The 26,421-nt window shown below is 42.7% G+C and overlaps 1 protein-coding gene across 15 annotated transcripts in view; it reads right to left on the bottom strand.

Moving 5' to 3' along the window:
* Nucleotides 1-26,421, bottom strand: part of CACNA1A (calcium voltage-gated channel subunit alpha1 A) — a 502,477-nt gene that overhangs the window by 107,019 nt on the left and 369,037 nt on the right. For 7 of the 15 annotated variants that reach the window (XM_063931144.1, XM_063931143.1, XM_063931148.1 and 4 more), the window contains 3 exons: nt 11,391-11,496; nt 8,219-8,350; nt 6,526-6,626 (listed from right to left, as the gene is read on the bottom strand). In XM_063931144.1, the coding sequence (XP_063787214.1) occupies nt 6,526-6,626; nt 8,219-8,350; nt 11,391-11,496 (339 nt within the window). Of the gene's footprint in view, nt 1-6,525; nt 6,627-8,218; nt 8,351-11,390; nt 11,497-26,421 lie in introns of those variants that run through there. The other 8 variants (XM_063931156.1, XM_063931146.1, XM_063931150.1 and 5 more) reach the window with 3 other exon arrangements.

The following is a 26,421-nucleotide window of genomic DNA, read 5'->3' as shown; positions in this document are numbered from 1 at the left end:
CATATAAAAGACTCAGTCTTGTACATGAGAGATGCACAGAGGGAGATCTGCCGGCTGGCATCTAGAATAAGTGCATTGTCCATTTCTGCTAGGAGAGGCTTATGGACTCGGCAGTGGACAGGGGATGCAGATTCTAAAAGGCACATGGAAGTTTTGCCTTATAAGGGTGAGGAGTTATTCGGGGATGGTCTCTCAGACCTTGTTTCCACAGCAACAGCTGGGAAGTCAGCATTTTTGCCCCATGTCCCCTCACAGCCTAAGAAAGCGCCATATTATCAGGTACAGTCCTTTCGAACCCAGAAAAACAGGCGGGGAAAAGGCGGGTCCTTTCTGTCTAGAGCCAGAGGAAGGGGAAAAAAGCTGCACCACGCAGCAGGTTCCCAGGAACAAAAGTCCTCCCCCGCTTCTTCCAAATCCGCCGCATGACGGTGGGGCTCCACAGGCGGAGCCAGGTACGGTGGGGGGCCGCCTCAAAAATTTCAGCGATCAGTGTGTTCGCTCACGGGTGGATCCCTGGATCCTTCAAGTAGTATCTCAGGGGTACAAGCTGGAATTCGAGGCGCCTCCCCCCCGCCGTTTCCTCAAATCGGCCTTACCGACAACTCCCTCGGGCAGGGAGGCTGTACTAGAGGCAATTCACAAGCTGTATTCCCAGCAGGTGATAGTCAAAGTAGCCCTACTTCAACAAGGACGGGGTTACTATTCCACACTGTTTGTGGTACCGAAACCGGACGGTTCGGTGAGACCCATTTTAAATTTGAAATCCTTGAACACATACATAAAAAGATTCAAGTTCAGGATGGAATCGCTCAGGGCGGTTATTGCAAGCCTGGACGAGGGGGATTACATGGTATCCCTGGACATCAAGGATGCTTACCTGCATGTCCCAATTTACCTTCCTCACCAGGAGTACCTCAGATTTGTGGTACAGGATTGCCATTACCAATTCCAGACACTACCGTTTGGACTGTCCACGGCACCGAGGGTGTTTACCAAGGTAATGGCAGAAATGATGATACTCCTTCGAAAAAAGGGAGTTTTAATTATCCCATACTTGGACGATCTCCTAATAAAGGCGAGGTCCAGGGAGCAGTTACTGGTCGGAGTAGCACTATCTCGGGAAGTGCTACAACAGCATGGCTGGATTCTAAACATTCCAAAGTCACAACTGGTTCCTTCCACACGCTTACTGTTCCTGGGGATGATTCTGGACACAGAACAGAAAAAGGTGTTTCTCCCGCAGGAGAAAGCCAAGGAGCTGTCATCTCTAGTCAGAGACCTCCTAAAACCAAAACGGATATCGGTGCATCACTGCACACGAGTCCTGGGAAAAATGGTGGCTTCATACGAAGCAATTCCATTCGGCAGGTTCCATGCAAGGACCTTCCAGTGGGACCTCTTGGACAAGTGGTCAGGATCGCATCTTCAGATGCATCAACTGATAACCCTGTCTCCAAGGACCAGGGTGTCTCTACTGTGGTGGCTGCAGAGTGCTCATCTTCTAGAGGGCCGCAGATTCGGCATACAGGACTGGGTCCTGGTGACCACGGATGCCAGCCTTCGGGGCTGGGGCGCAGTCACACAGGGAAGAAATTTCCAGGGACTGTGGTCAAGTCAGGAGTCGTCCCTGCACATAAACATTCTGGAACTAAGGGCCATTTACAATGCCCTAAGTCAGGCAAGGCCCCTGCTTCAAAACCAGCCGGTTCTGATCCAATCAGACAACATCACGGCAGTCGCCCATGTAAACCGACAGGGCGGCACAAGAAGCAGGGTGGCGATGGCAGAAGCCACAAGGATTCTCCGATGGGCGGAAAATCATGTACTAGCACTGTCAGCAGTGTTCATTCCGGGAGTGGACAACTGGGAAGCAGACTTCCTCAGCAGACACGACCTACACCCGGGAGAGTGGGGACTTCATCCAGAAGTCTTCCTACTGATTGTAAACCGTTGGGAAAGGCCCCTGGTGGACATGATGGCGTCCCACCTCAACAAAAAGCTAAAGAGATATTGCGCCAGGTCAAGGGACCCTCAGGCGATAGCTGTGGACGCTCTAGTGACACCGTGGGTGTACCAGTCGGTTTATGTGTTCCCTCCTCTGCCTCTCATACCAAAGGTACTGAGAATAATAAGAAGGCGAGGATTAAGAACGATACTCGTGGTTCCGGATTGGCCAAGAAGAGCTTGGTACCCGGAACTTCAAGAAATGTTATCAGAGGACCCATGGCCTCTACCGCACAGACAGGATCTGCTACAGCAGGGGCCCTGTCTGTTTCAAGATTTACCGCGGCTGCGTTTGACGGCATGGCGGTTGAATTCCGGATCCTAAAGGAAAAGGGCATTCCGGAGGAAGTAATTCCTACGCTGATAAAAGCCAGGAAAGAAGTAACCGCAAACCATTATCACCGCATTTGGCAAAAATATGTTGCGTGGTGTGAGGCCAGGAAGGCCCCTACAGAGGAATTTCAGCTGGGTCGTTTTCTGCACTTCCTACAGTCAGGAGTGACTATGGGCCTAAAATTGGGTTCCATTAAGGTCCAGATTTCGGCTCTGTCGATTTTCTTCCAGAAAGAACTGGCTTCACTGCCTGAAGTTCAGACTTTTGTAAAGGGAGTGCTTCATATTCAGCCCCCTTTTGTGCCTCCTGTGGCACCTTGGGTTCTCAATGTGGTGTTGAGTTTCCTGAAATCACATTGGTTTGAACCACTTAAAACCGTGGATCTGAAATATCTCACGTGGAAAGTGGTCATGTTATTGGCCTTGGCTTCGGCCAGGCGTGTGTCAGAATTGGCGGCTTTGTCATGTAAAAGCCCTTATCTGATTTTCCATATGGATAGGGCAGAATTGAGGACTCGTCCCCAGTTTCTCCCTAAGGTGGTATCAGCTTTTCACTTGAACCAACCTATCGTGGTGCCTGCGGCTACTAGGGACTTGGAGGATTCCAAGTTACTGGACGTAGTCAGGGCCTTGAAAATTTATGTTTCCAGGACGGCTGGAGTCAGGAAAACTGACTCGCTTTTTATCCTGTATGCACCCAACAAAATAGGTGCTCCTGCTTCTAAGCAGACTATTGCTCGCTGGATTTGTAGCACAATTCAGCTGGCGCATTCTGCGGCTGGATTGCCGCATCCTAAATCAGTGAAAGCCCATTCCACGAGGAAGGTGGGCTCATCTTGGGCGGCTGCCCGAGGGGTCTCGGCTTTACAACTTTGCCGAGCTGCAACTTGGTCAGGGGCAAACACGTTTGCTAAATTCTACAAATTTGATACCCTGGCTGAGGAGGACCTTGAGTTCTCTCATTCGGTGCTGCAGAGTCATCCGCACTCTCCCGCCCGTTTGGGAGCTTTGGTATAATCCCCATGGTCCTTACGGAGTCCCCAGCATCCACTAGGACGTCAGAGAAAATAAGAATTTACTCACCGGTAATTCTATTTCTCGTAGTCCGTAGTGGATGCTGGGCGCCCATCCCAAGTGCGGATTGTCTGCAATACTTGTATATAGTTATTGCCTAACTAAAGGGTTATTGTTGAGCCATCTGTTGTGAGGCTCAGTTATATTTCATACTGTTAACTGGGTTTAATATCACGAGTTATACGGTGTGATTGGTGTGGCTGGTATGAGTCTTACCCGGGATTCAAAATCCTTCCTTACTGTGTCAGCTCTTCCGGGCACAGTATCCTAACTGAGGTCTGGAGGAGGGGCATAGAGGGAGGAGCCAGTGCACACCAGGTAGTACCAAATCTTTCTTATAGTGTGCCCAGTCTCCTGCGGAGCCCGTCTATTCCCCATGGTCCTTACGGAGTCCCCAGCATCCACTACGGACTACGAGAAATAGAATTACCGGTGAGTAAATTCTTATTTTTTTTTTTTTTCATTAATGTTGTAGTGAAAAGAAAAAATAAAGAATCCTGCTTATTATATTAATACTGTGAAACATTGCTAGGTATTAGAAACCTTGATCAACCATGCGGCTAATTTAGACCTGATCGCTGCTGTGCGTGTTCGCACATCAGCGATCAGGTCTGAACTGTGCATGTGCCGATGGCTGTCTTAGCCCTGCGATCGCCTCTGCCTGATTGACAGGCAGAGGCGGTTGCTGGGTGGGCCGGCTGCGTTTGGCCACCATTTAGGGGGCGCGGTCCGGGCAACGCAGGTGTGCCTGGACCGTTGGGGGGGGGGGTCCGTGGCGGCTGCGTGATGTCACATGCAACCGCTGCGACCCGAGCACGAGTAGCTCCCTGCCGGTGCGCAAGAGCTGCGCTGGTGGGGAGCTACTCTACCAGTACAAAAGCATCGCCGCTGTGCGATGCTTTTGTACTTGTGCAATGGGGCAGGGCCTGACATGCGGGGCAAGCTAGCCCTGTGCTGGGCGTCCCCTCACATGTCAGGGAAGCTGATTGGAGATGTGCTAAATTTAGCACATCTACGAACAGGTCTGAATCACCCCCTATCTTTTAATGCTTTCTAACATTAACAATCCAAAGTTATTAGGCTTTGCAATAATTTATTTTACATATTTCAATAAAACCATTTTTTTTTTACTGCTTATTATTCTTATTGCATCTGAATATATGTAGACAGACTAAACATTAAAACATACAAACTACACTCAAGAGATAGATAAAACTGAAAATAAGAATGTTAGTTGTGGGTTCCCCCTGTCCTATAGGATTGTTAGGGGAGGAGTTTTTAGAGTCCTGGCTGATGATAGGCAGATTTAGTACTTCTCTGATCTGGTTCACCCTCCCTATTTCTCTGTTGGGTGTGTGAATTTACTGCATTGATTCAGCTCACTCAAATGAAAGCCACAAGCAACAAGAATGTGGAATACCAGGGGGATTCCCTTATAATAGGTTTTTAAGAAGACACAGCGCCATGCCTGTAGTCACAGTGTAATAAAAAAACACAAAGGTTTAAACCAGCCGACCCTGATTGTAACTAACAATTGGTTGCTACGACTACATCAAGGAGGGGGTGATTCTATTGGTAAAATAGGTATTTAGAAGAGAAATATGTTTTATAAGTGTGGATTTATCCTGTAATTTTATCTTACATTCAACATGTTAAACCCGTTGCCAGCTAAGAATGGTATATGGCAGTCGCTGGTCTTTGCACCTTAATATACTTGCCAATATCACCCCTGACTCACATTTCTCTGTATGCAGCCCTATGGGGCTGTGAACAAAATGCTGTAAATCCAGAGCGACTGTAAGTGCGGCATATAGTGGCACTTACTCACGGGGAGCGGAATGAGTCGACTTGTAGATTAGAAGGCATGAATTGATATGACTAATACAGAGAGGATGACACAAGTGTTTTATTTTGCTCGAGCGACTGGAAAACATTTACAGCGTCATTTTGTTTTTAGCAAGTTTCCAATTTAAAGCTACCATGTTTGAGCGTTTTAAGCTCTCGCTCGTAGCAATTTTATCCCTTATTTACATCACATGACCTCTTCTTCCTGTGCTCTTCCGGGTGCTGTATAAATTAGGCATCAGGCGCTCCAGAAGGTGGGACTCCGCTCAGACGATCTTTCTTATGCTTGTATAGTTTTTTGCTATAAACCTTCTATTCTTGAGTTGTACTATTGTATCTTTGGAATTGTTTACATAGTTATCATTAAAAGCATGAAAATCGGGCATGTCCTATTGGCACCTTATTAGAAGATATGCAGAAGCTAAACTAATAACTTATGTACCATTTACCCCCGAATGGGCAGTTTTGGGTATCATCGATCCCACTCTCCGAATGTCATCGGAATGCAAAAAACTACTGAGTGCAGTGGGGGGAAAAGACGATACAACAGGGGTGGATAGACAGCACGCCTCCACAGATACCTTTATTTTTGAATAAACTGCGCCACATATTCAGGATGGACTGGGTGGAAGCCATTGTGGATAGACGTAAACAAGTGCATAGTTTTTTCAATCTCTGGGAATCTTATATTTCTACTCTACCCCTCACCACGTGGCTGAAAAATTCATAATAGTCAAAAGAATACCACGTGGTACCTAACTAGAATAGCAGCACAAGACCAACCTGTATCTTTGGTCTGAGGACAGACGACTATGGCGGCTCCCCTCAGGGTTACCTGTATCATGCATAGTAACACGAGTGACCCAAATGAATGATTATACACAATGTATACCTCTTTATTATGAAACATATGTGAATATACTGTGAAATGCACAATTGTGACTTCTCTTCATTGTAAACCCTATTGTTTTTGCGTTATCTTGATGTGTACAATCCATAATGTCTCAATAAAAATTGTTTAAAAAAAATAAAAAAAAAGCATGAAAATCATAATTAATTGGTATTGTAAAATACTGTAAAAGGTTTTCATGCGGCAAAAAATGGTTGTAGTTACAGAGATTTAATTGCACACTTGGATCCATTTTCCCATTTTGATTATGTACCTTTGAAAAGAGTTTTCTTTGGTAAACGTCAACATGACGGTGATGTACTTTATATTTATTTCTACATAACAATGTACTACTGTTAAGATGGCTGAGGACACCTTACCTGCTCCTCCTGTAACGCCTGCAGTCGTTTCGCTTTGCTCTGCCTGTAATACTCCATAATCATCATTGCAGCGTAAATCTTCCCCACGGTGAGGTCAGTAGCTTAGAGGATGAAAAATGACAATACACTGAATTAACGCGATGCAGCGGCGGCTGATGATATACAAATACACCCGTAACTACTTATCACTGGGATACTGAACACAGGGCACTCTCGCCAGATAAGAGAGTGACGCTCTGATGTCTCTTATTAATGAGTGATTTCTGAGAAATTATTGATGCAAGGCAGTAATCCTGAATGAATGACGGAGTGGTGTTGTGTTAAGCTGTAAAGGTGAAACTGAATGATAAATGTGATTTTCTTACTATGGGTCTGATTTACAATTTGATGTAAGTGCACTTTGAGCACCGTAAAGAGGAACCTTGGTGCCAAGTTAGAGCACTGCACATGTGTACGTATAACTGAGCGGTGTGCTTGTGGTCCCTGGCATTTGAATACAGGACGGTCTTTACAGCAGTGTAGGCCCCTGGGCAAAGCAATGCACTGGGGCCCCTACCCATCCTCCAGCGGTAGGGGAAAGGGGTGATATCAGTGGCAGCTTTGATGTCCTGCGGGCGATAGGGGGTGTTCTATCTTCCGCGCAGCATGTAGGAACTGGAGCAGTAATTTCTGCTAATTATTCCTTTACTGCACAGATGGGGCGGGAAGGAGAACACTAAACTGTAGAAGGAGGTATTGGGCTGAATGAAGAAGCTCTGGTACACGACTTCCAGGGTGGTAGGGGGTGTTTAATACACAGGGGAGGGGAGGATAGTGGAGTGGGCTTAATATTCATAATTTTCTGGTGGGAGGGCAGCTTGCTTGACTGTAAATATCTCAAGTTCCTGGAAATAGATTTCTTAGCATTCAATGGGATAACAAACTAGAGAGTCCTACCTTTCAGGAGGTTCTGGGGACTTGGGTATCAGAGTTCAGGAGCCAGAGCAATTCACCAACAAAAATATAAAACTGCATATTAAGCGTGTGGAGTTGGAGCAGGGACCAGCTGCTTGAAGACTGATATCTCTGGTTCTGGGCATAGTAGAGACAAGCTGCTAATGTCCACAAAAGGGAAGAGTCTCAGCTTTTGGAGAATACCCTCAGAACAACTCTAAGTCAGACAGAACCCAAACTATCTGCCTGGGAAGAACAATTAACAGGCTCGGATGGGGACCTCTGCTTTGAAGTCAGATATCTCCGGTTCCCCATGGCCGATTTTCAAAAATCTGGTACCCCTGGAAAGAGGGCACCCTCAGTTATCAGCCTAGGGCCCTTATACTCCTCAGGCCCTTGGACAAGTGCGCATTGAGCCCATGTGAAAAGACGGCCCTGTTTGAAGAGGCAGATTGGGGGGTGCTAACATTCAAGTGCTGTAAGGGCATGTGGGTGCAAGCTAAGCGTTTTCCTTTAAGACACATGTAATTTAGATTTACACAGCTCATGAAATACCTTTGCATACACCAGATTTTGGCATTGTTGATGAATTATGCATCTATACCTTGTACACAAAAATCTATACCTTGTACACAAAAAATGCATGCAAATCACGATAGGTACTCATACGCAAACATGGTATCTTTACATTAACTTCTGTCTGGCCATATGTGTCTTTCATAGTAGCGATGGCGTGCACTCTTTATTGTCTTCCCCTTACATTTATGCGGCGTCACCAACAGGTCAAGTGTTTTGTGAGACAGATTTGGCCAAATTGCCATCATTTCCTTTCGGAGTTCATTATCCATTTGCTGTTTGTCAGCTCCACCTGAAACACATGTGGAAGGAGAACCTACGGTGGATTTACACATGCAGTGTACATACCGGTACTATGCAATGGCTAATAATAAAACAGCAGGGGGAGGGGGCTAAACTGAGAGAACTGATAAACCTTTGATGCATTTTGCGGCTAGTTTGTCCCCTTCTTATACAGAGTTTAAACTCCTGGGTGACTTGCATTACTATAACAATTACTCCAACAACAGCAACAGTCTACTTCCAGGTTCCAGTTAGAAGGTTGAGCCGGACATAAGGATGACGAGTGAAATGTCAACATTCACAAAAAGCAACATTTAACATGTCGACACCGGAATGTCAACAGTACATTTTTGTGTTATTTTTATGGTTAGGTTTAAGGTTAGGATTAGGGTTAGGTTTATGGTAAAGGCTAGGGTTAGGTTTAAGGCTAGGTTTAGGGTTAAGTTTGAGGTTAGGTATATGGGGCCTCATTCCGAGTTGATCGCTCGCTACGGATTTTTGCAGCGCAGAGATTATGGCAGAACGGGGCTAATCTGCGCATGCGTATGCGTGTCGCACGGGTACAATGAGCATCGTGGTTTTGCACAGGTTCTAGCAACGCTTTAAGTCGCACTGGCAGACGCAAGGAGATTGACAGGAAGTGGGAGTTTCTGGGTGGCAACTGACCGTTTTCTGGGAGTGTTTGGAAAAACGCAGGCGTGGCCGGGCGTTTGCTGGGCAGGTATCTGACGTCAATACCGCGTCACTCGTCGCAGCAATCATCGCACAGAATAGGTAACTTCAGGGCTGGTCTTGTTCTGCACAAAATGTGTTTGCAGGCGCTCTGCTGCACAGGCGTTCGCACTCCTGCTATGCTAAAATACACTCCCCCGTGTGCGGCGACTATGCGTTTGCACGGCTGCTAAAACTAGCTAGTGGGCGATCAACTCGGAATGAGGGCCATGGTTAGGTTTAAGGTTAAGGGGGGTGATTCCGATCTGATCGTTGATGTGCTAACTTTAGAACCGCACAGCTTTCGCAGCCACCGCGACATGCCCCCGCAATGGTCCGGAAACGCTAACGGTGTTGGCACGCCCCCTCCCACCCCACGACCGCCTCTGCCTGTCAATATGGCAGAGGCGATCGCAGCCCTGAGATACTGTTAGCATCTCACTGGGGGCGGGATGTACTAAAGTAAAAATGCGGTAAAACCCCTGTTTTCGGGGGTTTTACCGCATTTTCAAATGTACTAAGACCCTATGGGCTTCTTATCACCAACCGCCGCAACCCGCCGCCCCCTCCGCAGACGCCGCCCCCCCTCCAACTCGGCATACCTTCCTCCAGGCAGCCCTGGTCCCAGAAGGTAATCTCCTCCTCCCCCTAGCAACGCAGCTGGAGGTCCTTCCGGCTGCAGGGGGGAGGAGGAGGCGCCGGGGGCAGCCTGCTGCTGCTTCCCGGCATGCGGGCAGTGTGGAGACCCCTGGGAGGTGACGGAGACCCCCCGCACACCACCTCACAGGTATCGCGGGGGGCCTTCGTCACCGCATTGCAATGTTGATCGCATGTGTTAGTACATATGCGATCAACATCACTGCGGTGGGTGGCGATGTATGTTTATACATCCCGCCCTGGGCCTCCCAGGGTGCGCACGTGCAGTGCGCCCCCACAAAGGGCTTCAGACTGCGATCGCTGCAGCGATCCAGTCTGAATTACCCCCAAGGTTAGGTGTAGGGTTAAGGTCAGGGTTAAGTTTAAGGTTAGGCATAGGGTTAAGGTTAGGTTTAGAGTTAGGTTTAAGATTAAGGTTAGGTCTAGGGTTAGGATTAACGTTAGGTTTAAGATTAGGGTTAGGTTTAGAGTTAGGCTAAAATAAGAAAACCATGATGACATTTTGACCCTGTAGGAATTGGAAATGTCAATATTTTACATGTTGACCTAACGCCAGTGTCGACATTCTGTCGACTTTTCATGCCACACTAGTACTTTCAATTAGTCGTTCCAATCTTTTATTCTAGTAATAATAATTGCTGAAGACAGTTCCATACACTGTCTGCTCACTAGTGGTCACATCACGAGGTCAGGGATGAACACATGTATGTCGGGTCTTTTGTAACAGCATAGACAGGGACATAAAAGTGCTGTTCCCAATGCTTGAATCAAACCCATAAGATATAAATATATATATATATATATATATATATAAAGCCTGAACCCCAAGACCCCGGGACTCGTTTAGAGCTGGATGTACATCATTTTTTTGGCATAACATATACATTACCATATTTAACGTGTGCACTAAAAATGTATACATATGTGTCCTTTTATATGTAGATTTAAGTGTCTCATTGACTTGCAGAACAGGGCGGGTAAATGTAGACCGAATCTAGTAAGATTCTGGTCACGTAAATGTGACACAATGAGACATGAACACATCTTAAGGTACACTTAACGATCAATCTACTGTAACTCATGTACTGTAAGTCTGTCTATCTGTCATCTTAAGGTACATCTGTCTAACACATGCATCATTTCTCTTACAAAGCAAAAGGGCCCACTTTTTAATGAGCACTACTCCGGGCATCTGGGTACAGGACAGGTGATTGTAATGTAAGATTGGGTAGCTTTATACATGAAACAGTCCGTTCTGTTAGATATGGACTTTGATCCACAATTGTGCAGAAGATATATTCTGGACATACATTATTAAATAAACCCAATGGTCCTGAGATAGACTTATGTCAGAAACTGTAGCAGTATCTATCTTTTTTCTTTCTTTCTTTCTTTCTTTTTCTTTCTTTCTTTTTCTCTATCTTTTTCTCTTTCTTTCTTTCTATCTAGTATGTATCTTTATCTATATAATATGTCTATGAAATGTATATATATATATATATATATATATATATATATACAGAATCTATCTTGTAACGCTCGATCTACTGTAACTCATGTACTGTAAGTCTGTCTATCTATCTATCTATCTATCTATCTATCTATCTATCTATCTATCTGTCATTGATACATCTCTGGGCATTGGCTTCTATCTCCACGGGGAATATCTGTAAGCTCTTTTTCCGGGTGTAGCGTTTTGGTCTTACCTTTGGCAATTTTGATATCCAGCGCCGTACGTATAAGAGCCATGAGAGTGGAGTTGAAATGCACAGTGTTATCATCCGCCACCGGAAGGTCCATTCGAAGCAACCGCTGCAAGGACCCAGAGAACAGCATGAGCTTATTGCTCTAACTCCACCCAGCTATGGCCAGGACTCAGAGGCTCTGATTAAGCTGCACTTCATACAGTAGAACGCAAACTACAGCACTAGATCAGTGGGACAAATCATACACTCATCTCTATGGAGGTGTACTGCAGATCAACCTTGCAGCTGCCAGGTTCCAAATATAAATTTCCATACCCCATGTGAAGGGATGTGACCCGTCCTTTTACTACATAACCTGCTAAGCCAACTCCATTTCCTACCGAGCACCCGCTTTATCTATGTCTACACAACTTACTGCTTTCCGTTTCCCAAGAGCCTCAGAGTTCTGGCTACCAGAAAATAACTCAGCTAATACATTGCTCCACCACCAGAGTGAGCCGAGGAACACACGGCTCCTTGCCTCCCACCATACTATAACGCCCATCACTCTGGAAGTGTAGATAAGTCATAGAACAAAGAACAGCAAGCACAAACTGTAGCCAAGATCGACAGGCGAGTATACAGGCCAACCTGGAGCATGCAGCATGCAGATTCGTGACGTGCAACGTGCAGGGATCCCCATGCAATCCCTTCAAAGAGCTAGAACTCCTACATAGGGGGAGCACAGGGGAGAGAGGGTGGTTGGGAGGGGAAGGAAGGCGAGAGTGAGACGAAGAGGAGGGGGTGAGAAAGGGAGAGAGGGAGTAAAAAGAGAGAAAGAAATACATTCACAAACAAAGCTGTGAAACTTATTGTATCAGTCAGAAGGTTAGACAGGTCTGGAGAAGCTCCCATATCGCCATGAGAGATTCTGGCAACACAACACTAGCAAGTCCCCAGAACTTCACACATTGTAAGCGAGACAGAAGGGGCATAATATAGTCCACTGAACGGGCATGTCTTAAAAAAGGAGAGGACCTAGAGCGGTTCAGTTACAGGAGAGCTGTCAGCGTATAGTGGGGGATAGCTGCAGCGTAGTAGGTGGGTTCTGTGGTAGCAAAGTGATAGAGAATAGGTGAGGGGGTCCTATAGTAGAGGTGAAATTAAATAGAGGGTTTAATTACATTTAATGGTCCAATAATAGAGATGACACAGACGGGATAATACAGGTCCAGTGGTCTTAAAGTACATATTCAGTAATACTTTAGTACAGATTTAGCAGAATAGATATAGCTTAAGTGGTTTTATGGTAAAGCTTCCATAGACAGAGAATATATCCAATAGACTTGTAAGTTCTTATAGTTAGTTTTATATAGAGTATAGATATAGGGTATATGATTCTATAATTGTGATATAAACAGTAGACAAGTGATATTGGTTCACTAGTACAGTAGAGATGTTATAAGATAGATATTGGTCCTATAGTAGAGATGTAAAAGATAGAGGATTGATGTCAATTCAGTAGTAGTATAGTACATACATTATAAGGTAGGATCATTGGTCCTTTAGTAGAGATGTAATAGACAGAGAATTTATATTGGTTCAGTAATTGTATAGCAGAGATAAATAAAGGAATATTGGTCCTACTGTACGGTGGAAATTAATAGATTTTGGATTGATAATGATATAGTAGGTCTATAGTAGAGATGTGATAAAATAGATGTGGTCGGTAGTCTTGCAGTAGTGATGTAATAGAAGAGATTTAAATATATAAGTTCAGCAGTGGTATAGTAGTGATGTTATAAAATAGATAAAGGTTTGTTTGACCTATAGTAGATATGTAATAGAAGATTTATAGTACAGATGTTATAAGAAAGATATAGGTACACTGATCCTAAATATTATAGTATGGATATAGATACAGGATGGATATAGGTTAGGTGGTCCTATAGTAGAGATGTTATATGATGGATATACTGTAGGTTTGGTGGTCCTATAGTAAAGCTGTTACAAGTTGAAAAAAGGTTTGGTGGTACTATAGTAGATATGGTAGGAGGATATAAATGTAGTGGTCCGATAGCAGAGATCTTATAGGATGGATATGTTTGGTGGCCCTACAGTAGAGATGTTATAGGATGGATATAGGTTTGGTGGTACTATAGTAGAGATCTTATAGGATAGATATAAGTATGGTGGTCCTATAGTAGAAATCTTATAGGATGCACATTCGTTGGGTGGCCCTATAGTAGCGACCTTATAGGATGGATAAAGGTGTGGTGGTCCTATAGTAGAGATTATATAAGTTTGGTGGTCCTATAGTAGAGATGTTATAGGATGGATATAGGTTTGGTGGCCCCATAGTAGAGTTGTTATAGGATGGATATAGGTGTGGTGGTCCTATAGTAGAGATTATATAGGTTTGGTGGTCCTATAGTAGAGATGTTATAGGATGGATATAGGTTTGGTGGTACTATAGTAGAGATGTTATAAGATGGTTATAGGTTTGGTCATCCTATAGTAGAGATGTCATATGGGTATACTGTAGGTGTGATGGTCCTATAGTAGAAATGATATAGGGTTGGTCATCCTATAGTAGAGATGTTATAGGATGGATATAGATTTGGTGGTCCTATAGTAGAGATGATATAGTATGGATATAGGTGTAGTAGTCCTATAGTAAAGCTGTTATAGGATGGATATATGTTTAGTGGCCCTATAGTAGAGATGTTATAGGATGGATATAGGTTTGGTGGTACTATAATAAAGATGTTATAGAATGGATACAGGTTTGGTGGCCCTATAATAGAGATGTTATAGGATAGATATAGGTTTGATGGTCCTATAGTTGAGTTATTAAAGGATGCATATAGGTTTGGTGGTCCTATAGTAGAGATGTTATAGGATGGATATATGTTTGGTGGCCCTATAGTAGAGGTGTTATAGAATGGATATAGGTTTGGTGGTCCTATCGTAAATATGTTATAGGATGGATATATATTTGGTGGCCCTATAATAGAGATGTTATAGGATAGATATAGGTTTGGTGGTACTATAATATAGATGTTTAGGATGGATACAGGTTTGGTGGCCCTATAGTAGAGATGTTATAGGATGGATACAGGTTGGGTGGCCCTATAGTAGAGATGTTATAGGATGGATACAGGTTTGGTGCTCTTATAGTAGAGATGTTATAGGATGTATACAGGTTTAGTGGTCCCATGCTGTCAGCATGGTGTGTTTTTGTGAGGAGATGCTCTACGACACCTATTTGGATTATTGTCTTTGATGGAAGGAGTGATATTTAACTTCTGCACTACTTTGATGCTGACAGCCCCGTTGTTGTATTTTCTTTATATATGATGCCAGTATTAACAAGACCATATTTACAATATGAATCTGCTTTTTTAATCTACTTTGTACCGTCATCTATTTTGTGGACATTGACATTACGCCTGTCTTGAGAAAGATCCCTTTGGGGAATCAAAACGTCGACACTAATGGCAATATATGAACTATGTGAATAAATTGAACTTTTAAAACGGATGAAGTTTATTAGTGAGTGCCCCTTTCCACATCGATGGAAATATCTACATATACACGTGGACCCAAAAAATTGGGCCCATTGGGAGCACCCTCTGGTTACTGTTACTTTTATGTGGATGAGAGTGTGGGACTTTTGGGAATATCTATCTATCTATCTATCTATCTATCTATCTATCTATATATATTCTATATATATTTTTTTATTTTTTATTTGCACCCCTTGCATGGCAACATTGTTTGTCCAGGTGCACAGTTACTGCCTTTTTTTTTTGCATTGTTCTCATCTCAGATTCAGCCCCTACATGTTCAGTGGACCTGTCCTAGAGATGTCATAGTCAGAGGATAAGTAAGTTCAGAGGCCCTATAGTAGATAAGTGACAGATTATAGTTATAGGCAAAGGTATAGCTACTATAGGTGCTGGGAGTGCAGCTATTATGGGGCCACCTTCCTTATCAATGCTACATTTGTTATATACATTTTTCACCATTGTGTAATACATAGCCTCTGGACCTGCTCATTGAAATGTGGTATAAAATGAACTAGAGGGCATTATAATGTTACATAATATTAACTGATGCACTGCAGTGTGGCACAATATGAAGTGGAGGCACTATAATGTGGTATAATATGAGCTGGGGCACTGTGTGTCATAATGTGTGCTAGCAGCCCTACAATGTGACATAACATGAACCAGGGCACTACTATGGGACATACAATAAACCAGGGAACTACTATTTGGCATATCATCAACAAAAGCACTACTATGGTTCAAAAGTAGGGCACTATTATAGGGCATAAAAATTAACAACAGCAACGGAGAAATGTTGCTATGGGGCCCACAAAGTTCTGGCTATGCCCCTGTTTATAGCTTCATTCTAATGGTGAGGAAGTTATTATAATCAGTTATTTATATAATGCACGTATAATGGGGGTCATTCAGAGTTGATCGCTCACTACGGATTTTCGCAGAGCAGCGATTATGGCAAAACGGGGCTAAACTGCGCATGCGTATGCACCGCAATGCGCACACGCGCGTCGTACGGGTACAACGGCCGACGTGCTTTTGCACAGGATCTAGTGATGCTTTCAGTCGCTGTGCCAAACGCAAGCAGATTGACAGGAAGTGGAAGTTTCTGGGTGTCAACTGACCATTTTCCGGGAAAATTCAGGCGTTTGCAGGGCGGGTATCTGACGTCAATACCACGTCACTCGTCGCAGCAATCATCGCACAGAGTAAGTAACTACAGGGCTGGTCTTGTTTTGCACAAAATGTGTTTGCAGGCGCTCTGCTGCACAAGCGATCGCACTCCTGCTATGCTATAATACACTCCCCAGTGGGCGGCAACTATGCGTTTGCACGGCTGCTAAAACTAGCTAGCGAGCGATCTACTCGGAATGACCCCCAATATGCAGCTCTACAGAGCACATTCAGACATCTGACAGGTGCTGGAGAGCAGCCACGTAGCAGATATTTATATAGTGTACGTCTCTGCTAGATATGTTGTATACAGTATTACATCTAGGATACTTGTAGGCTTTGAGTTGTTATAAACAGAAATATGACAGAAGACGATGAGACAGAGTATAGTTACTACAGGACCAATTTCCATCTACCACTTCTTTACTATTTCACTACTTAGAAGCTTTTGGATAATGCTTAGCACAAAGGGCACCAATTGGATATTACACGTTTCTCCAAACCAGGATAATCATTCCGAGTTGTTCGCTCGTTGCCGATTTTCGCTATACTGCGATTATCCGCTAACTGCGCATGCGCAATGTACGCAGAGCGCATGCGCTTAGCTATTTTACACAAAAGTTAGGTATTTTACTCACGGTATTACAAAGTTTTTTCATCGCTCTGCTGATCGTAGTGTGAGTGACGGGAAGTGGGTGTTTCTGGGCGGAAACTGGCCGTTTTATGGGAGTGTGCGGAAAAACGCAGGCGTTCGAGTTCCAAAACGCGGGAGTGTCTGGGCGAACGCTGGGTGTGTTTGTGACGTCAAACCAGGAACGAAAAGGACTGAGCTGGTCGCAATGGCTGAGTAAGTCTGGAGCTACTCAGAAACTGCGGGGTAATCATTACGAGAAAATTAGCGAAGCTTTCGTTAGCAATTCTGCTATGCTAAGATACACTCCCAGTAGGCGGCGGCTTAGCGTGTGCAATGCTGCTAAAATCAGCTAGCGAGCGAACAACTCGGAATGACCACCCATGTGCAGAAAACAACATCCACACAATGGTGGTCATTCCGAGTTGTTCGCTCGCTAGCTGCTTTTAGCAGCATTGCAAACGCTAGGCCGCCGCTCTCTGGGAGTGTATCTTAGCTTAGCAGAATAGCGAACGAAAGAGTAGCAGAATTGCTACTAAATATTTTCTTGCAGTTTCTGAGTAGCTCCAGACCTACTCCTAGATTGCGATCAGCTTGGTCCGTTTAGTTCCTGCTTTGACGGCACAAACACGCACTGCGTTTGGCCAGCCACTCCCCTGTTTCTCCAGACACTCCTGCGTTTTTACCTGACACGCCTGCGTTTTTTAGCACACTCCCGGAAAATGCTCAGTTACCACCCAGAAACGCCCCTTTCCTGTCAATCACTCACCGATCAGCAGTGCGACTGAAAAGCGCCGCACGAACAACAGCAAAACCTCTAAGTTTTTCGTTAAATAACTAAGCGCATGCGCCCTGCGTGCCTTGCGCATGCGCATTTAGCAACAAATCGCAGCATAGTGAAAATCGGCAACGAGCGAACAACTCGGAATGACCACCTATAGCTTAAATTGTGAATTTAATCCAGGTAAGCAAAGGACAACGTAACAAATGTTAATTTTTTAGGGAGTTGGATTAATTATTATGGTGTTCTATAAAAATATCAGCCTCTTGAAATAACATTTATTTTAAAGTCCCTTATTTAATGTTATAAAAGGTTTATATTGGAAAATATATACATCCTACCATGGCAAAGTATAAAGAAAAGACAAACTATAAAAGAATACATGAAAATGCTATCTAGAAATGCATCAGCAATCGGGCTGTAATAGGATTTATGGGTATTGATAACTAATAACCCATCACAAGAAGAGAAGAGAGACATCTACATGTATTGGATCATTAAGCTTAATAGCACAGTTCCTCAGAATTTAATGAGCATAACGAGATGGGTGTCCTTCTGTGAGGGTTCATTTACTAAATAAATTATACTGTGGGAAAAAGTGTTTTTTTTTCTGTATAATGTGCCATATTAATTGCTTAAACACATTATAGCTAAAATATCAATCTGGTTTATATTTATCTAGCCGAGTGAGTATAATATGTTATAATGTAGCCTTATTAGTTTCTAGTTAATCATGCAGGCACTATACATGTACCAATATGGGCCCTCATTCCGAGTTGTTCGCTCGCTAGCTGCTTTTAGCAGCATTGCACACGCTAGGCCGCCGCACTCTGGGAGTGTATCTTAGTTTAGCAGAATAGCGAACGAAAGATTAGCAGAATTGCTACTAAATAATTTGCTGCAGTTTCTGAGTAGCTCCAGACCTACTCCTAGACTGCGATCACCTCAGTCAGTTTAGTTCATGCTTTGACGTCACAAACACGCCCTGCGTTCGGCCAGCAACTCCCCCGTTTCTCCAGCCACTCCTGCGTTTTTACCTGGCACGCCTGCGTTTTTTAGCACACTCCCAGACAACTGCCAGTTTCCGCCCACTTCCTGTCAATCACTCACTGATCACTCGAGCGATGAAAAAACGTAGCTTGACCTTGTGTAAATCTACAAAGTTTTGTGTGAAAGTACTTAGCGCATGCGCGCTGCGTACCATGCGCATGCGCATTTTTGCCATTTTTTCACTTAATCGCTGCACTGCGAAAAACGGCAGCGAGAGAACAACTCGGAATGACCACCATGGTTCACAAAATAGTTGTCTCCGTACGCTAACGTAACACAAAGGGGAACTATTTCATGTTACGCATTTTGTTCTTATAGTCCTTTATCTGTACATAATACTCAATGCAAGTTTACATAACTTGTTTTGTCAGACCAGAAACTGTGATTGTACTATTAGTGAACGGCATATAAGAAACCAGCACTAGGGATTGGCTGGTTAAGGTACTTGTTTATGTATAATTCAGGACTTTAACATGGTAAGGATTGCGTGATAGATACTGTAAGTGGCAGATGCTGGACTAGAATAGGATGACGGACATTTACAAGGTGAGAACTGGAATAGCACACTGTAACATAAGGTGATGTACTAAGCAGTGAAAAGAGTGGAGAAGTGAGCCAGTGGAGAAGTTGCCCATGGCAACCAATCAGCATTGAAGTAACATTTATAATTTGCATACTATAAAATTATACAGAGCAGCTCATTGGTTGCCATGGGCAACTTCTCCACTGACTGAATTCTACACTCTTTTTACTGCTTAGTACATCTCCCCCATAATAGATACAGGACATTTTACAGGGTGAGGACTGTGTAATAGTACTGTAACATAGATACAGGACATTTACAGGGTGAGGACTGTGTAATAGTACTGTAACAAAGATACAGGACATTTACAGGGTGAGGACTGTGTAATAGTACTGTAACAAAGATACAGGACATTTACAGGGTGAGGACTGTGTAATAGTACTGTAACAAAGATACAGGACATTTACAGGGTGAGGACTGTGTAATAGTACTGAAACATAGATACAGGACATTTACAGGGTGAGGACTACTGTGTAATAGTACACTTTAACACAGATACAGGACAGTTACAGGGTGAGGACTGTGTAATAGTACTGTAACATACTGTAGATACAGGACAGTTACAGGGTGAGGTCTGGTTAATAGTACTGTAACATATTGTAGATACAGGACAGTTACAGGGTGAGGACTGTGTAATAGTACACTGTAACATATTGTAGATATAGGATAGTTACAGGGTGAGGAATGTGTAATAGTACTGTAACATAGATACAGATAGTTACAGGGTGAGGACTGTGTCATAGTACACTGTATCATATATACAGACAGTTACAGGGTGATGACTGTGTAATAGTACTGTAACATACTGTAGATACAGGACAGTTACAGGGTGAGGACTGTGTAATAGTACTGTAACATAGATACAGGACAGTTACAGGGTGAGAACTGGGTAATAGTACTGTATCATATATACAGACAGTTACAGGGTGATGACTGTGTAATAGTACTGTAACATACTGTAGATACAGGACAGTTACAGGGTGATGACTGTGTAATAGTACTGTAACATACTGTAGATACAGGACAGTTACAGGGTGATGACTGTGTAATAGTACTGTAACATACTGTAGATACAGGACAGTTACAGGGTGAGGACTGTGTAATATTACTGTAACATATTGTAGATACAGGATAGTTACAGGGTGATGACTGTGTAATAGTACTGTAACATATTGTAGATACAGGATAGTTACAGGGTGAGGACTGTGTAACAGTACACTGTAACATAGATACAGATAGTTACAGGGTGAGGACTGTGTAATAGTACTGTAACTTACTGTAGATACAGGACAGTTACAGGGTGGGGGCTGGGTAATAGTACTGTAACATACTGTAGATACAGGACAGTTACAGGGTGAGGACTGTGTAATAGTACTGTAACATATTGTAGATACAGGACAGTTACAGGGTGAGGACTGTGTAATAGTACACTGTAACAAAGAGAAAGATAGTTACAGGGTGAGGACTGTGTAATAGTACTGTAACATATATACAGTCAGTTACATGGTGAGGACTGTGTAATAGTACTGTAACTTACTGTAGATACAGGACAGTTACAGGGTGGGGGCTGGGTAATAGTACTGTAACATACTGTAGATACAGGACAGTTACAGGGTGAGGACTGTGTAATAGTACTGTAACATACTGTAGATACAGGACAGTTACAGGGTGAGGACTGTGTAATAGTACTGTAACATACTGTAGATACAGGACAGTTACAGGGTGGGGACTGGGTAATAGTACTGTAACATATTGTAGATACAGGACAGTTACAGGATGAGGAATGTGTAATAGTACTGTAACATATTGTAGATATAGGATAGTTACAGGGTGAGGACTGTGTAATAGTACTGTAACAAAGAGAAAGATAGTTACAGGGTGAGGACTGTGTAATAGTACTGTAACATATTGTAGATATAGGATAGTTACAGGGTGAGGACTGTGTAATAGTACTGTAACATAGATACAGATAGTTACAGGGTGAGGACTGTGTAATAGTACTGTAACATATGTAAGATACAGGACAGTTACAGGGTGAGGACTGTGTAATAGTACTGTAACATACTGTAGATACAGGACAGTTACAGGGTGAGGAATGTGTAATAGTACTGTAACATACTGTAGATACAGGAAAGTTACAGGGTGATGACTGTGTAATAGTACTGTAACATACTGTAGATACAGGACAGTTACAGGGTGAGGACTGTGTAATATTACTGTAACATATTGTAGATACAGGATAGTTACAGGGTGATGACTGTGTAATAGTACTGTAACATATTGTAGATACAGGACAGTTACAGGGTGGGGGCTGGGTAATAGTACTGTAACATACTGTAGATACAGGACAGTTACAGGGTGAGGACTGTGTAATAGTACTGTAACATATTGTAGATACAGGACAGTTACAGGGTGAGGACTGTGTAATATTACTGTAACATATTGTAGATACAGGATAGTTACAGGGTGATGACTGTGTAATAGTACTGTAACATATTGTAGATACAGGACAGTTACAGGGTGAGGACTGTGTAATAGTACACTGTAACAAAGAGAAAGATAGTTACAGGGTGAGGACTGTGTAATAGTACACTGTAACATATATACAGTCAGTTACATGGTGAGGACTGTGTAATAGTACTGTAACTTACTGTAGATACAGGACAGTTACAGGGTGATGACTGTGTAATAGTACTGTAACATATTGTAGATACAGGATAGTTACAGGGTGAGGACTGTGTAATAGTACTGTAACATACTGTAGATACAGGACAGTTACAGGGTGAGGACTGTGTAATAGTACTGTAACATACTGTAGATACAGGACAGTTACAGGGTGAGGACTGTGTAATAGTACTGTAACATACTGTAGATACAGGACAGTTACAGGGTGAGGACTGTGTAATAGTACTGTAACATACTGTAGATACAGGATAGTTACAGGGTGGGGACTGGGTAATAATACTGTAACATATTGTAGATATAGGATAGTTACAGGGTGAGGACTGTGTAATAGCACACTGTAACATAGATACAGATAGTTACAGGGTGAGGACTGTGTCATAGTACTGTAACATATTGTAGATACAGGACAGTTACAGGGTGAGGACTGTGTAATAGTACACTGTAACATATTGTAGATATAGGATAGTTACAGGGTGAGGACTGTGTAATAGCACACTGTAACATAGATACAGATAGTTACAGGGTGAGGACTGTGTCATAGTACTGTAACATACTGTATACTGTAGATACAGGACAGTTACAGGGTGATGACTGTGTAATAGTACTGTAACATACTGTAGATACAGGACAGTTACAGGGTGAGGACTGTGTAATAGTACTGTAACATATTGTAGATACAGGATAGTTACAGGGTGAGGACTGTGTAATAGTACTGTAACATATTGTAGATACAGGATAGTTACAGGGTGAAGACTGTGTAATAGTACTGTAACATATTGTAGATACAGGACAGTTACAGGGTGAGGAATGTGTAATAGTACTGTAACATACTGTAGATACAGGATAGTTACAGGGTGAAGACTGTGTAATAGTACTGTAACATACTGTAGATACAGGACAGTTACAGGGTGAAGACTGTGTAATAGTACTGTAACATACTGTAGATACAGGACAGTTACAGGGTGAAGACTGTGTAATAGTACTGTAACATACTGTAGATACAGGACAGTTACAGGGTGAGGACTGTGTAATAGTACTGTAACATATTGTAGATACAGGATAGTTACAGGGTGAGGACTGTGTAATAGTACTGTAACATATTGTAGATACAGGACAGTTACAGGGTGAGGACTGTGTAATAGTACTGTAACATATTGTAGATACAGGACAGTTACAGGGTGAGGACTGTGTAATAGTACTGTAACATACTGTAGATACAGGACAGTTACAGGGTGAGGACTGTGTAATAGTACTGTAACATATTGTAGATACAGGACAGTTACAGGGTGAGGACTGTGTAATAGTACTGTAACATACTGTAGATACAGGACAGTTACAGGGTGAGGACTGTGTAATAGTACTGTAACATATTGTAGATACAGGATAGTTACAGGGTGAGGACTGTGTAATAGTACTGTAACATACTGTAGATACAGGACAGTTACAGGGTGAGGAATGTGTAATAGTACTGTAACATACTGTAGATACAGGATAGTTACAGGGTGAGGACTGTGTAATAGTACTATAACATATTGTAGATACAGGACAGTTACAGGGTGAGGACTGTGTAATAGTACTGTAACATACTGTAGATACAGGATAGTTACAGGGTGGGGACTGGGTAATAGTACTGTAACATACTGTAGATACAGGACAGTTACAGGGTGAGGACTGTGTAATAGTACTGTAACATATTGTAGATACAGGATAGTTACAGGGTGAGGACTGTGTAATAGTACTGTAACATACTGTAGATACAGGACAGTTACAGGGTGAGGAATGTGTAATAGTACTGTAACATACTGTAGATACAGGATAGTTACAGGGTGAGGACTGTGTAATAGTACTATAACATATTGTAGATACAGGACAGTTACAGGGTGAGGACTGTGTAATAGTACTGTAACATACTGTAGATACAGGATAGTTACAGGGTGAGGACTGTGTAATAGTACTGTAACATACTGTAGATACAGGACAGTTACAGGGTGAGGTCTGGTTAATAGTACTGTAACATACTGTAGATACAGGATAGTTACAGGGTGGGGACTGGGTAATAATACTGTAACATATTGTAGATATAGGATAGTTACAGGGTGAGGACTGTGTAATAGCACACTGTAACATAGATACAGATAGTTACAGGGTGAGGACTGTGTCATAGTACTGTAACATATTGTAGATACAGGAGTGAGGACTGTGTAATAGCACACTGTAACATAGATACAGATAGTTACAGGGTGAGGACTGTGTCATAGTACTGTAACATATTGTAGATACAGGACAGTTACAGGGTGAGGACTGTGTAATAGTACACTGTAACATATTGTAGATATAGGATAGTTACAGGGTGAGGACTGTGTAATAGCACACTGTAACATAGATACAGATAGTTACAGGGTGAGGACTGTGTAATAGTACTGTAACATACTGTAGATACAGGACAGTTACAGGGTGAGGACTGTGTAATAGTACTGTAACATACTGTAGATACAGGACAGTTACAGGGTGAGGACTGTGTAATAGTACTGTAACATACTGTAGATACAGGACAGTTACAGGGTGAGGTCTGGTTAATAGTACTGTAACATATTGTAGATACAGGACAGTTACAGGGTGAGGACTGTGTAATAGTACACTGTAACATATTGTAGATATAGGATAGTTACAGGGTGAGGACTGTGTAATAGCACACTGTAACATAGATACAGATAGTTACAGGGTGAGGACTGTGTCATAGTACACTGTATCATATATACAGACAGTTACAGGGTGATGACTGTGTAATAGTACTGTAACATACTGTATACTGTAGATACAGGACAGTTACAGGGTGATGACTGTGTAATAGTACTGTAACATACTGTAGATACAGGACAGTTACAGGGTGAAGACTGTGTAATAGTACTGTAACATACTGTAGATACAGGACAGTTACAGGGTGAGGACTGTGTAATAGTACTGTAACATACTGTAGATACAGGACAGTTACAGGGTGAGGACTGTGTAATAGTACTGTAACATACTGTAGATACAGGACAGTTACAGGGTGAGGAAAGTGTAATAGTACTGTAACATACTGTAGATACAGGACAGTTACAGGGTGAGGACTGTGTAATAGTACTGTAACATACTGTAGATACAGGACAGTTACAGGGTGAGGACTGTGTAATAGTACTGTAACATATTGTAGATACAGGATAGTTACAGGGTGAGGACTGTGTAATAGTACTGTAACATACTGTAGATACAGGACAGTTACAGGGTGAGGAATGTGTAATAGTACTGTAACATACTGTAGATACAGGACAGTTACAGGGTGAGGAATGTGTAATAGTACTGTAACATACTGTAGATACAGGACAGTTACAGGGTGAGAACTGGGTAATAGTACTGTAACATATATACAGACAGTTACAGGGTGAGGACTGTGTAATAGTACTGTAACATACTGTAGATACAGGACAGTTACAGGGTGAGGACTGTGTAATAGTACTGTAACATACTGTAGATACAGGACAGTTACAGGGTGAGAACTGGGTAATAGTACTGTAACATATATACAGACAGTTACAGGGTGATGACTGTGTAATAGTACTGTAACATATATACAGACAGTTACAGGGTGATGACTGTGTAATAGTACTGTAACATATATACAGACAGTTACAGGGTGAGGACTGTGTAATAGTACTGTAACATATATACAGACAGTTACAGGGTGAGGACTGTGTAATAGTACTGTAACATATATACAGACAGTTACAGGGTGAGGACTGTGTAATAGTACTGTAACATAGATACAGGACAGTTACAGGGTGAGAACTGGGTAATAGTACTGTAACATATATACAGACAGTTACAGGGTGATGACTGGGTAATAGTACTGTAACATATATACAGACAGTTACAGGGTGAGGACTGGGTAATAGTACTGTAACATATATACAGACAGTTACAGGGTGAGAACTGGGTAATAGTACTGTAACATATATACAGACCGTTACAGGGTGAGGACTGTGTAATAGTACTGTAACATAGATACATCATAGTTACAGGGTGAGAACTGGGTAATAGTACTGTAACATATATACAGACAGTTACAGGGTGAGGACTGTGTAATAGTACTGTAACATAGATACAGGACAGTTACAGGGTGAGAACTGGGTAATAGTACTGTAACATATATACAGACCGTTACAGGGTGAGGACTGTGTAATAGTACTGTAACATATTGTAGATACAGGACAGTTACAGGGTGAGGACTGTGTAATAGTACTGTAACATACTGTAGATACAGGACAGTTACAGGATGAGGAATGTGTAATAGTACTGTAACATACTGTAAATACAGGACAGTTACAGGGTGAGGACTGTGTAATAGTACTGTAACATATTGTAGATACAGGACAGTTACAGGGTGAGAACTGGGTAATAGTACTGTAACATATATACAGACCGTTACAGGGTGAGGACTGTGTAATAGTACTGTAACATAGATACAGCACAGTTACAGGGTGAGGACTGTGTAATAGTACTGTAACATAGATACAGCACAGTTACAGGGTGAGGACTGTGTA

Source organism: Pseudophryne corroboree, chromosome 6, assembly GCF_028390025.1.
Source record: "Pseudophryne corroboree isolate aPseCor3 chromosome 6, aPseCor3.hap2, whole genome shotgun sequence".
Taxonomy (NCBI): Eukaryota; Metazoa; Chordata; class Amphibia; order Anura; family Myobatrachidae; genus Pseudophryne; species Pseudophryne corroboree.
This window is presented reverse-complemented; position numbering and strand designations above follow the sequence as displayed.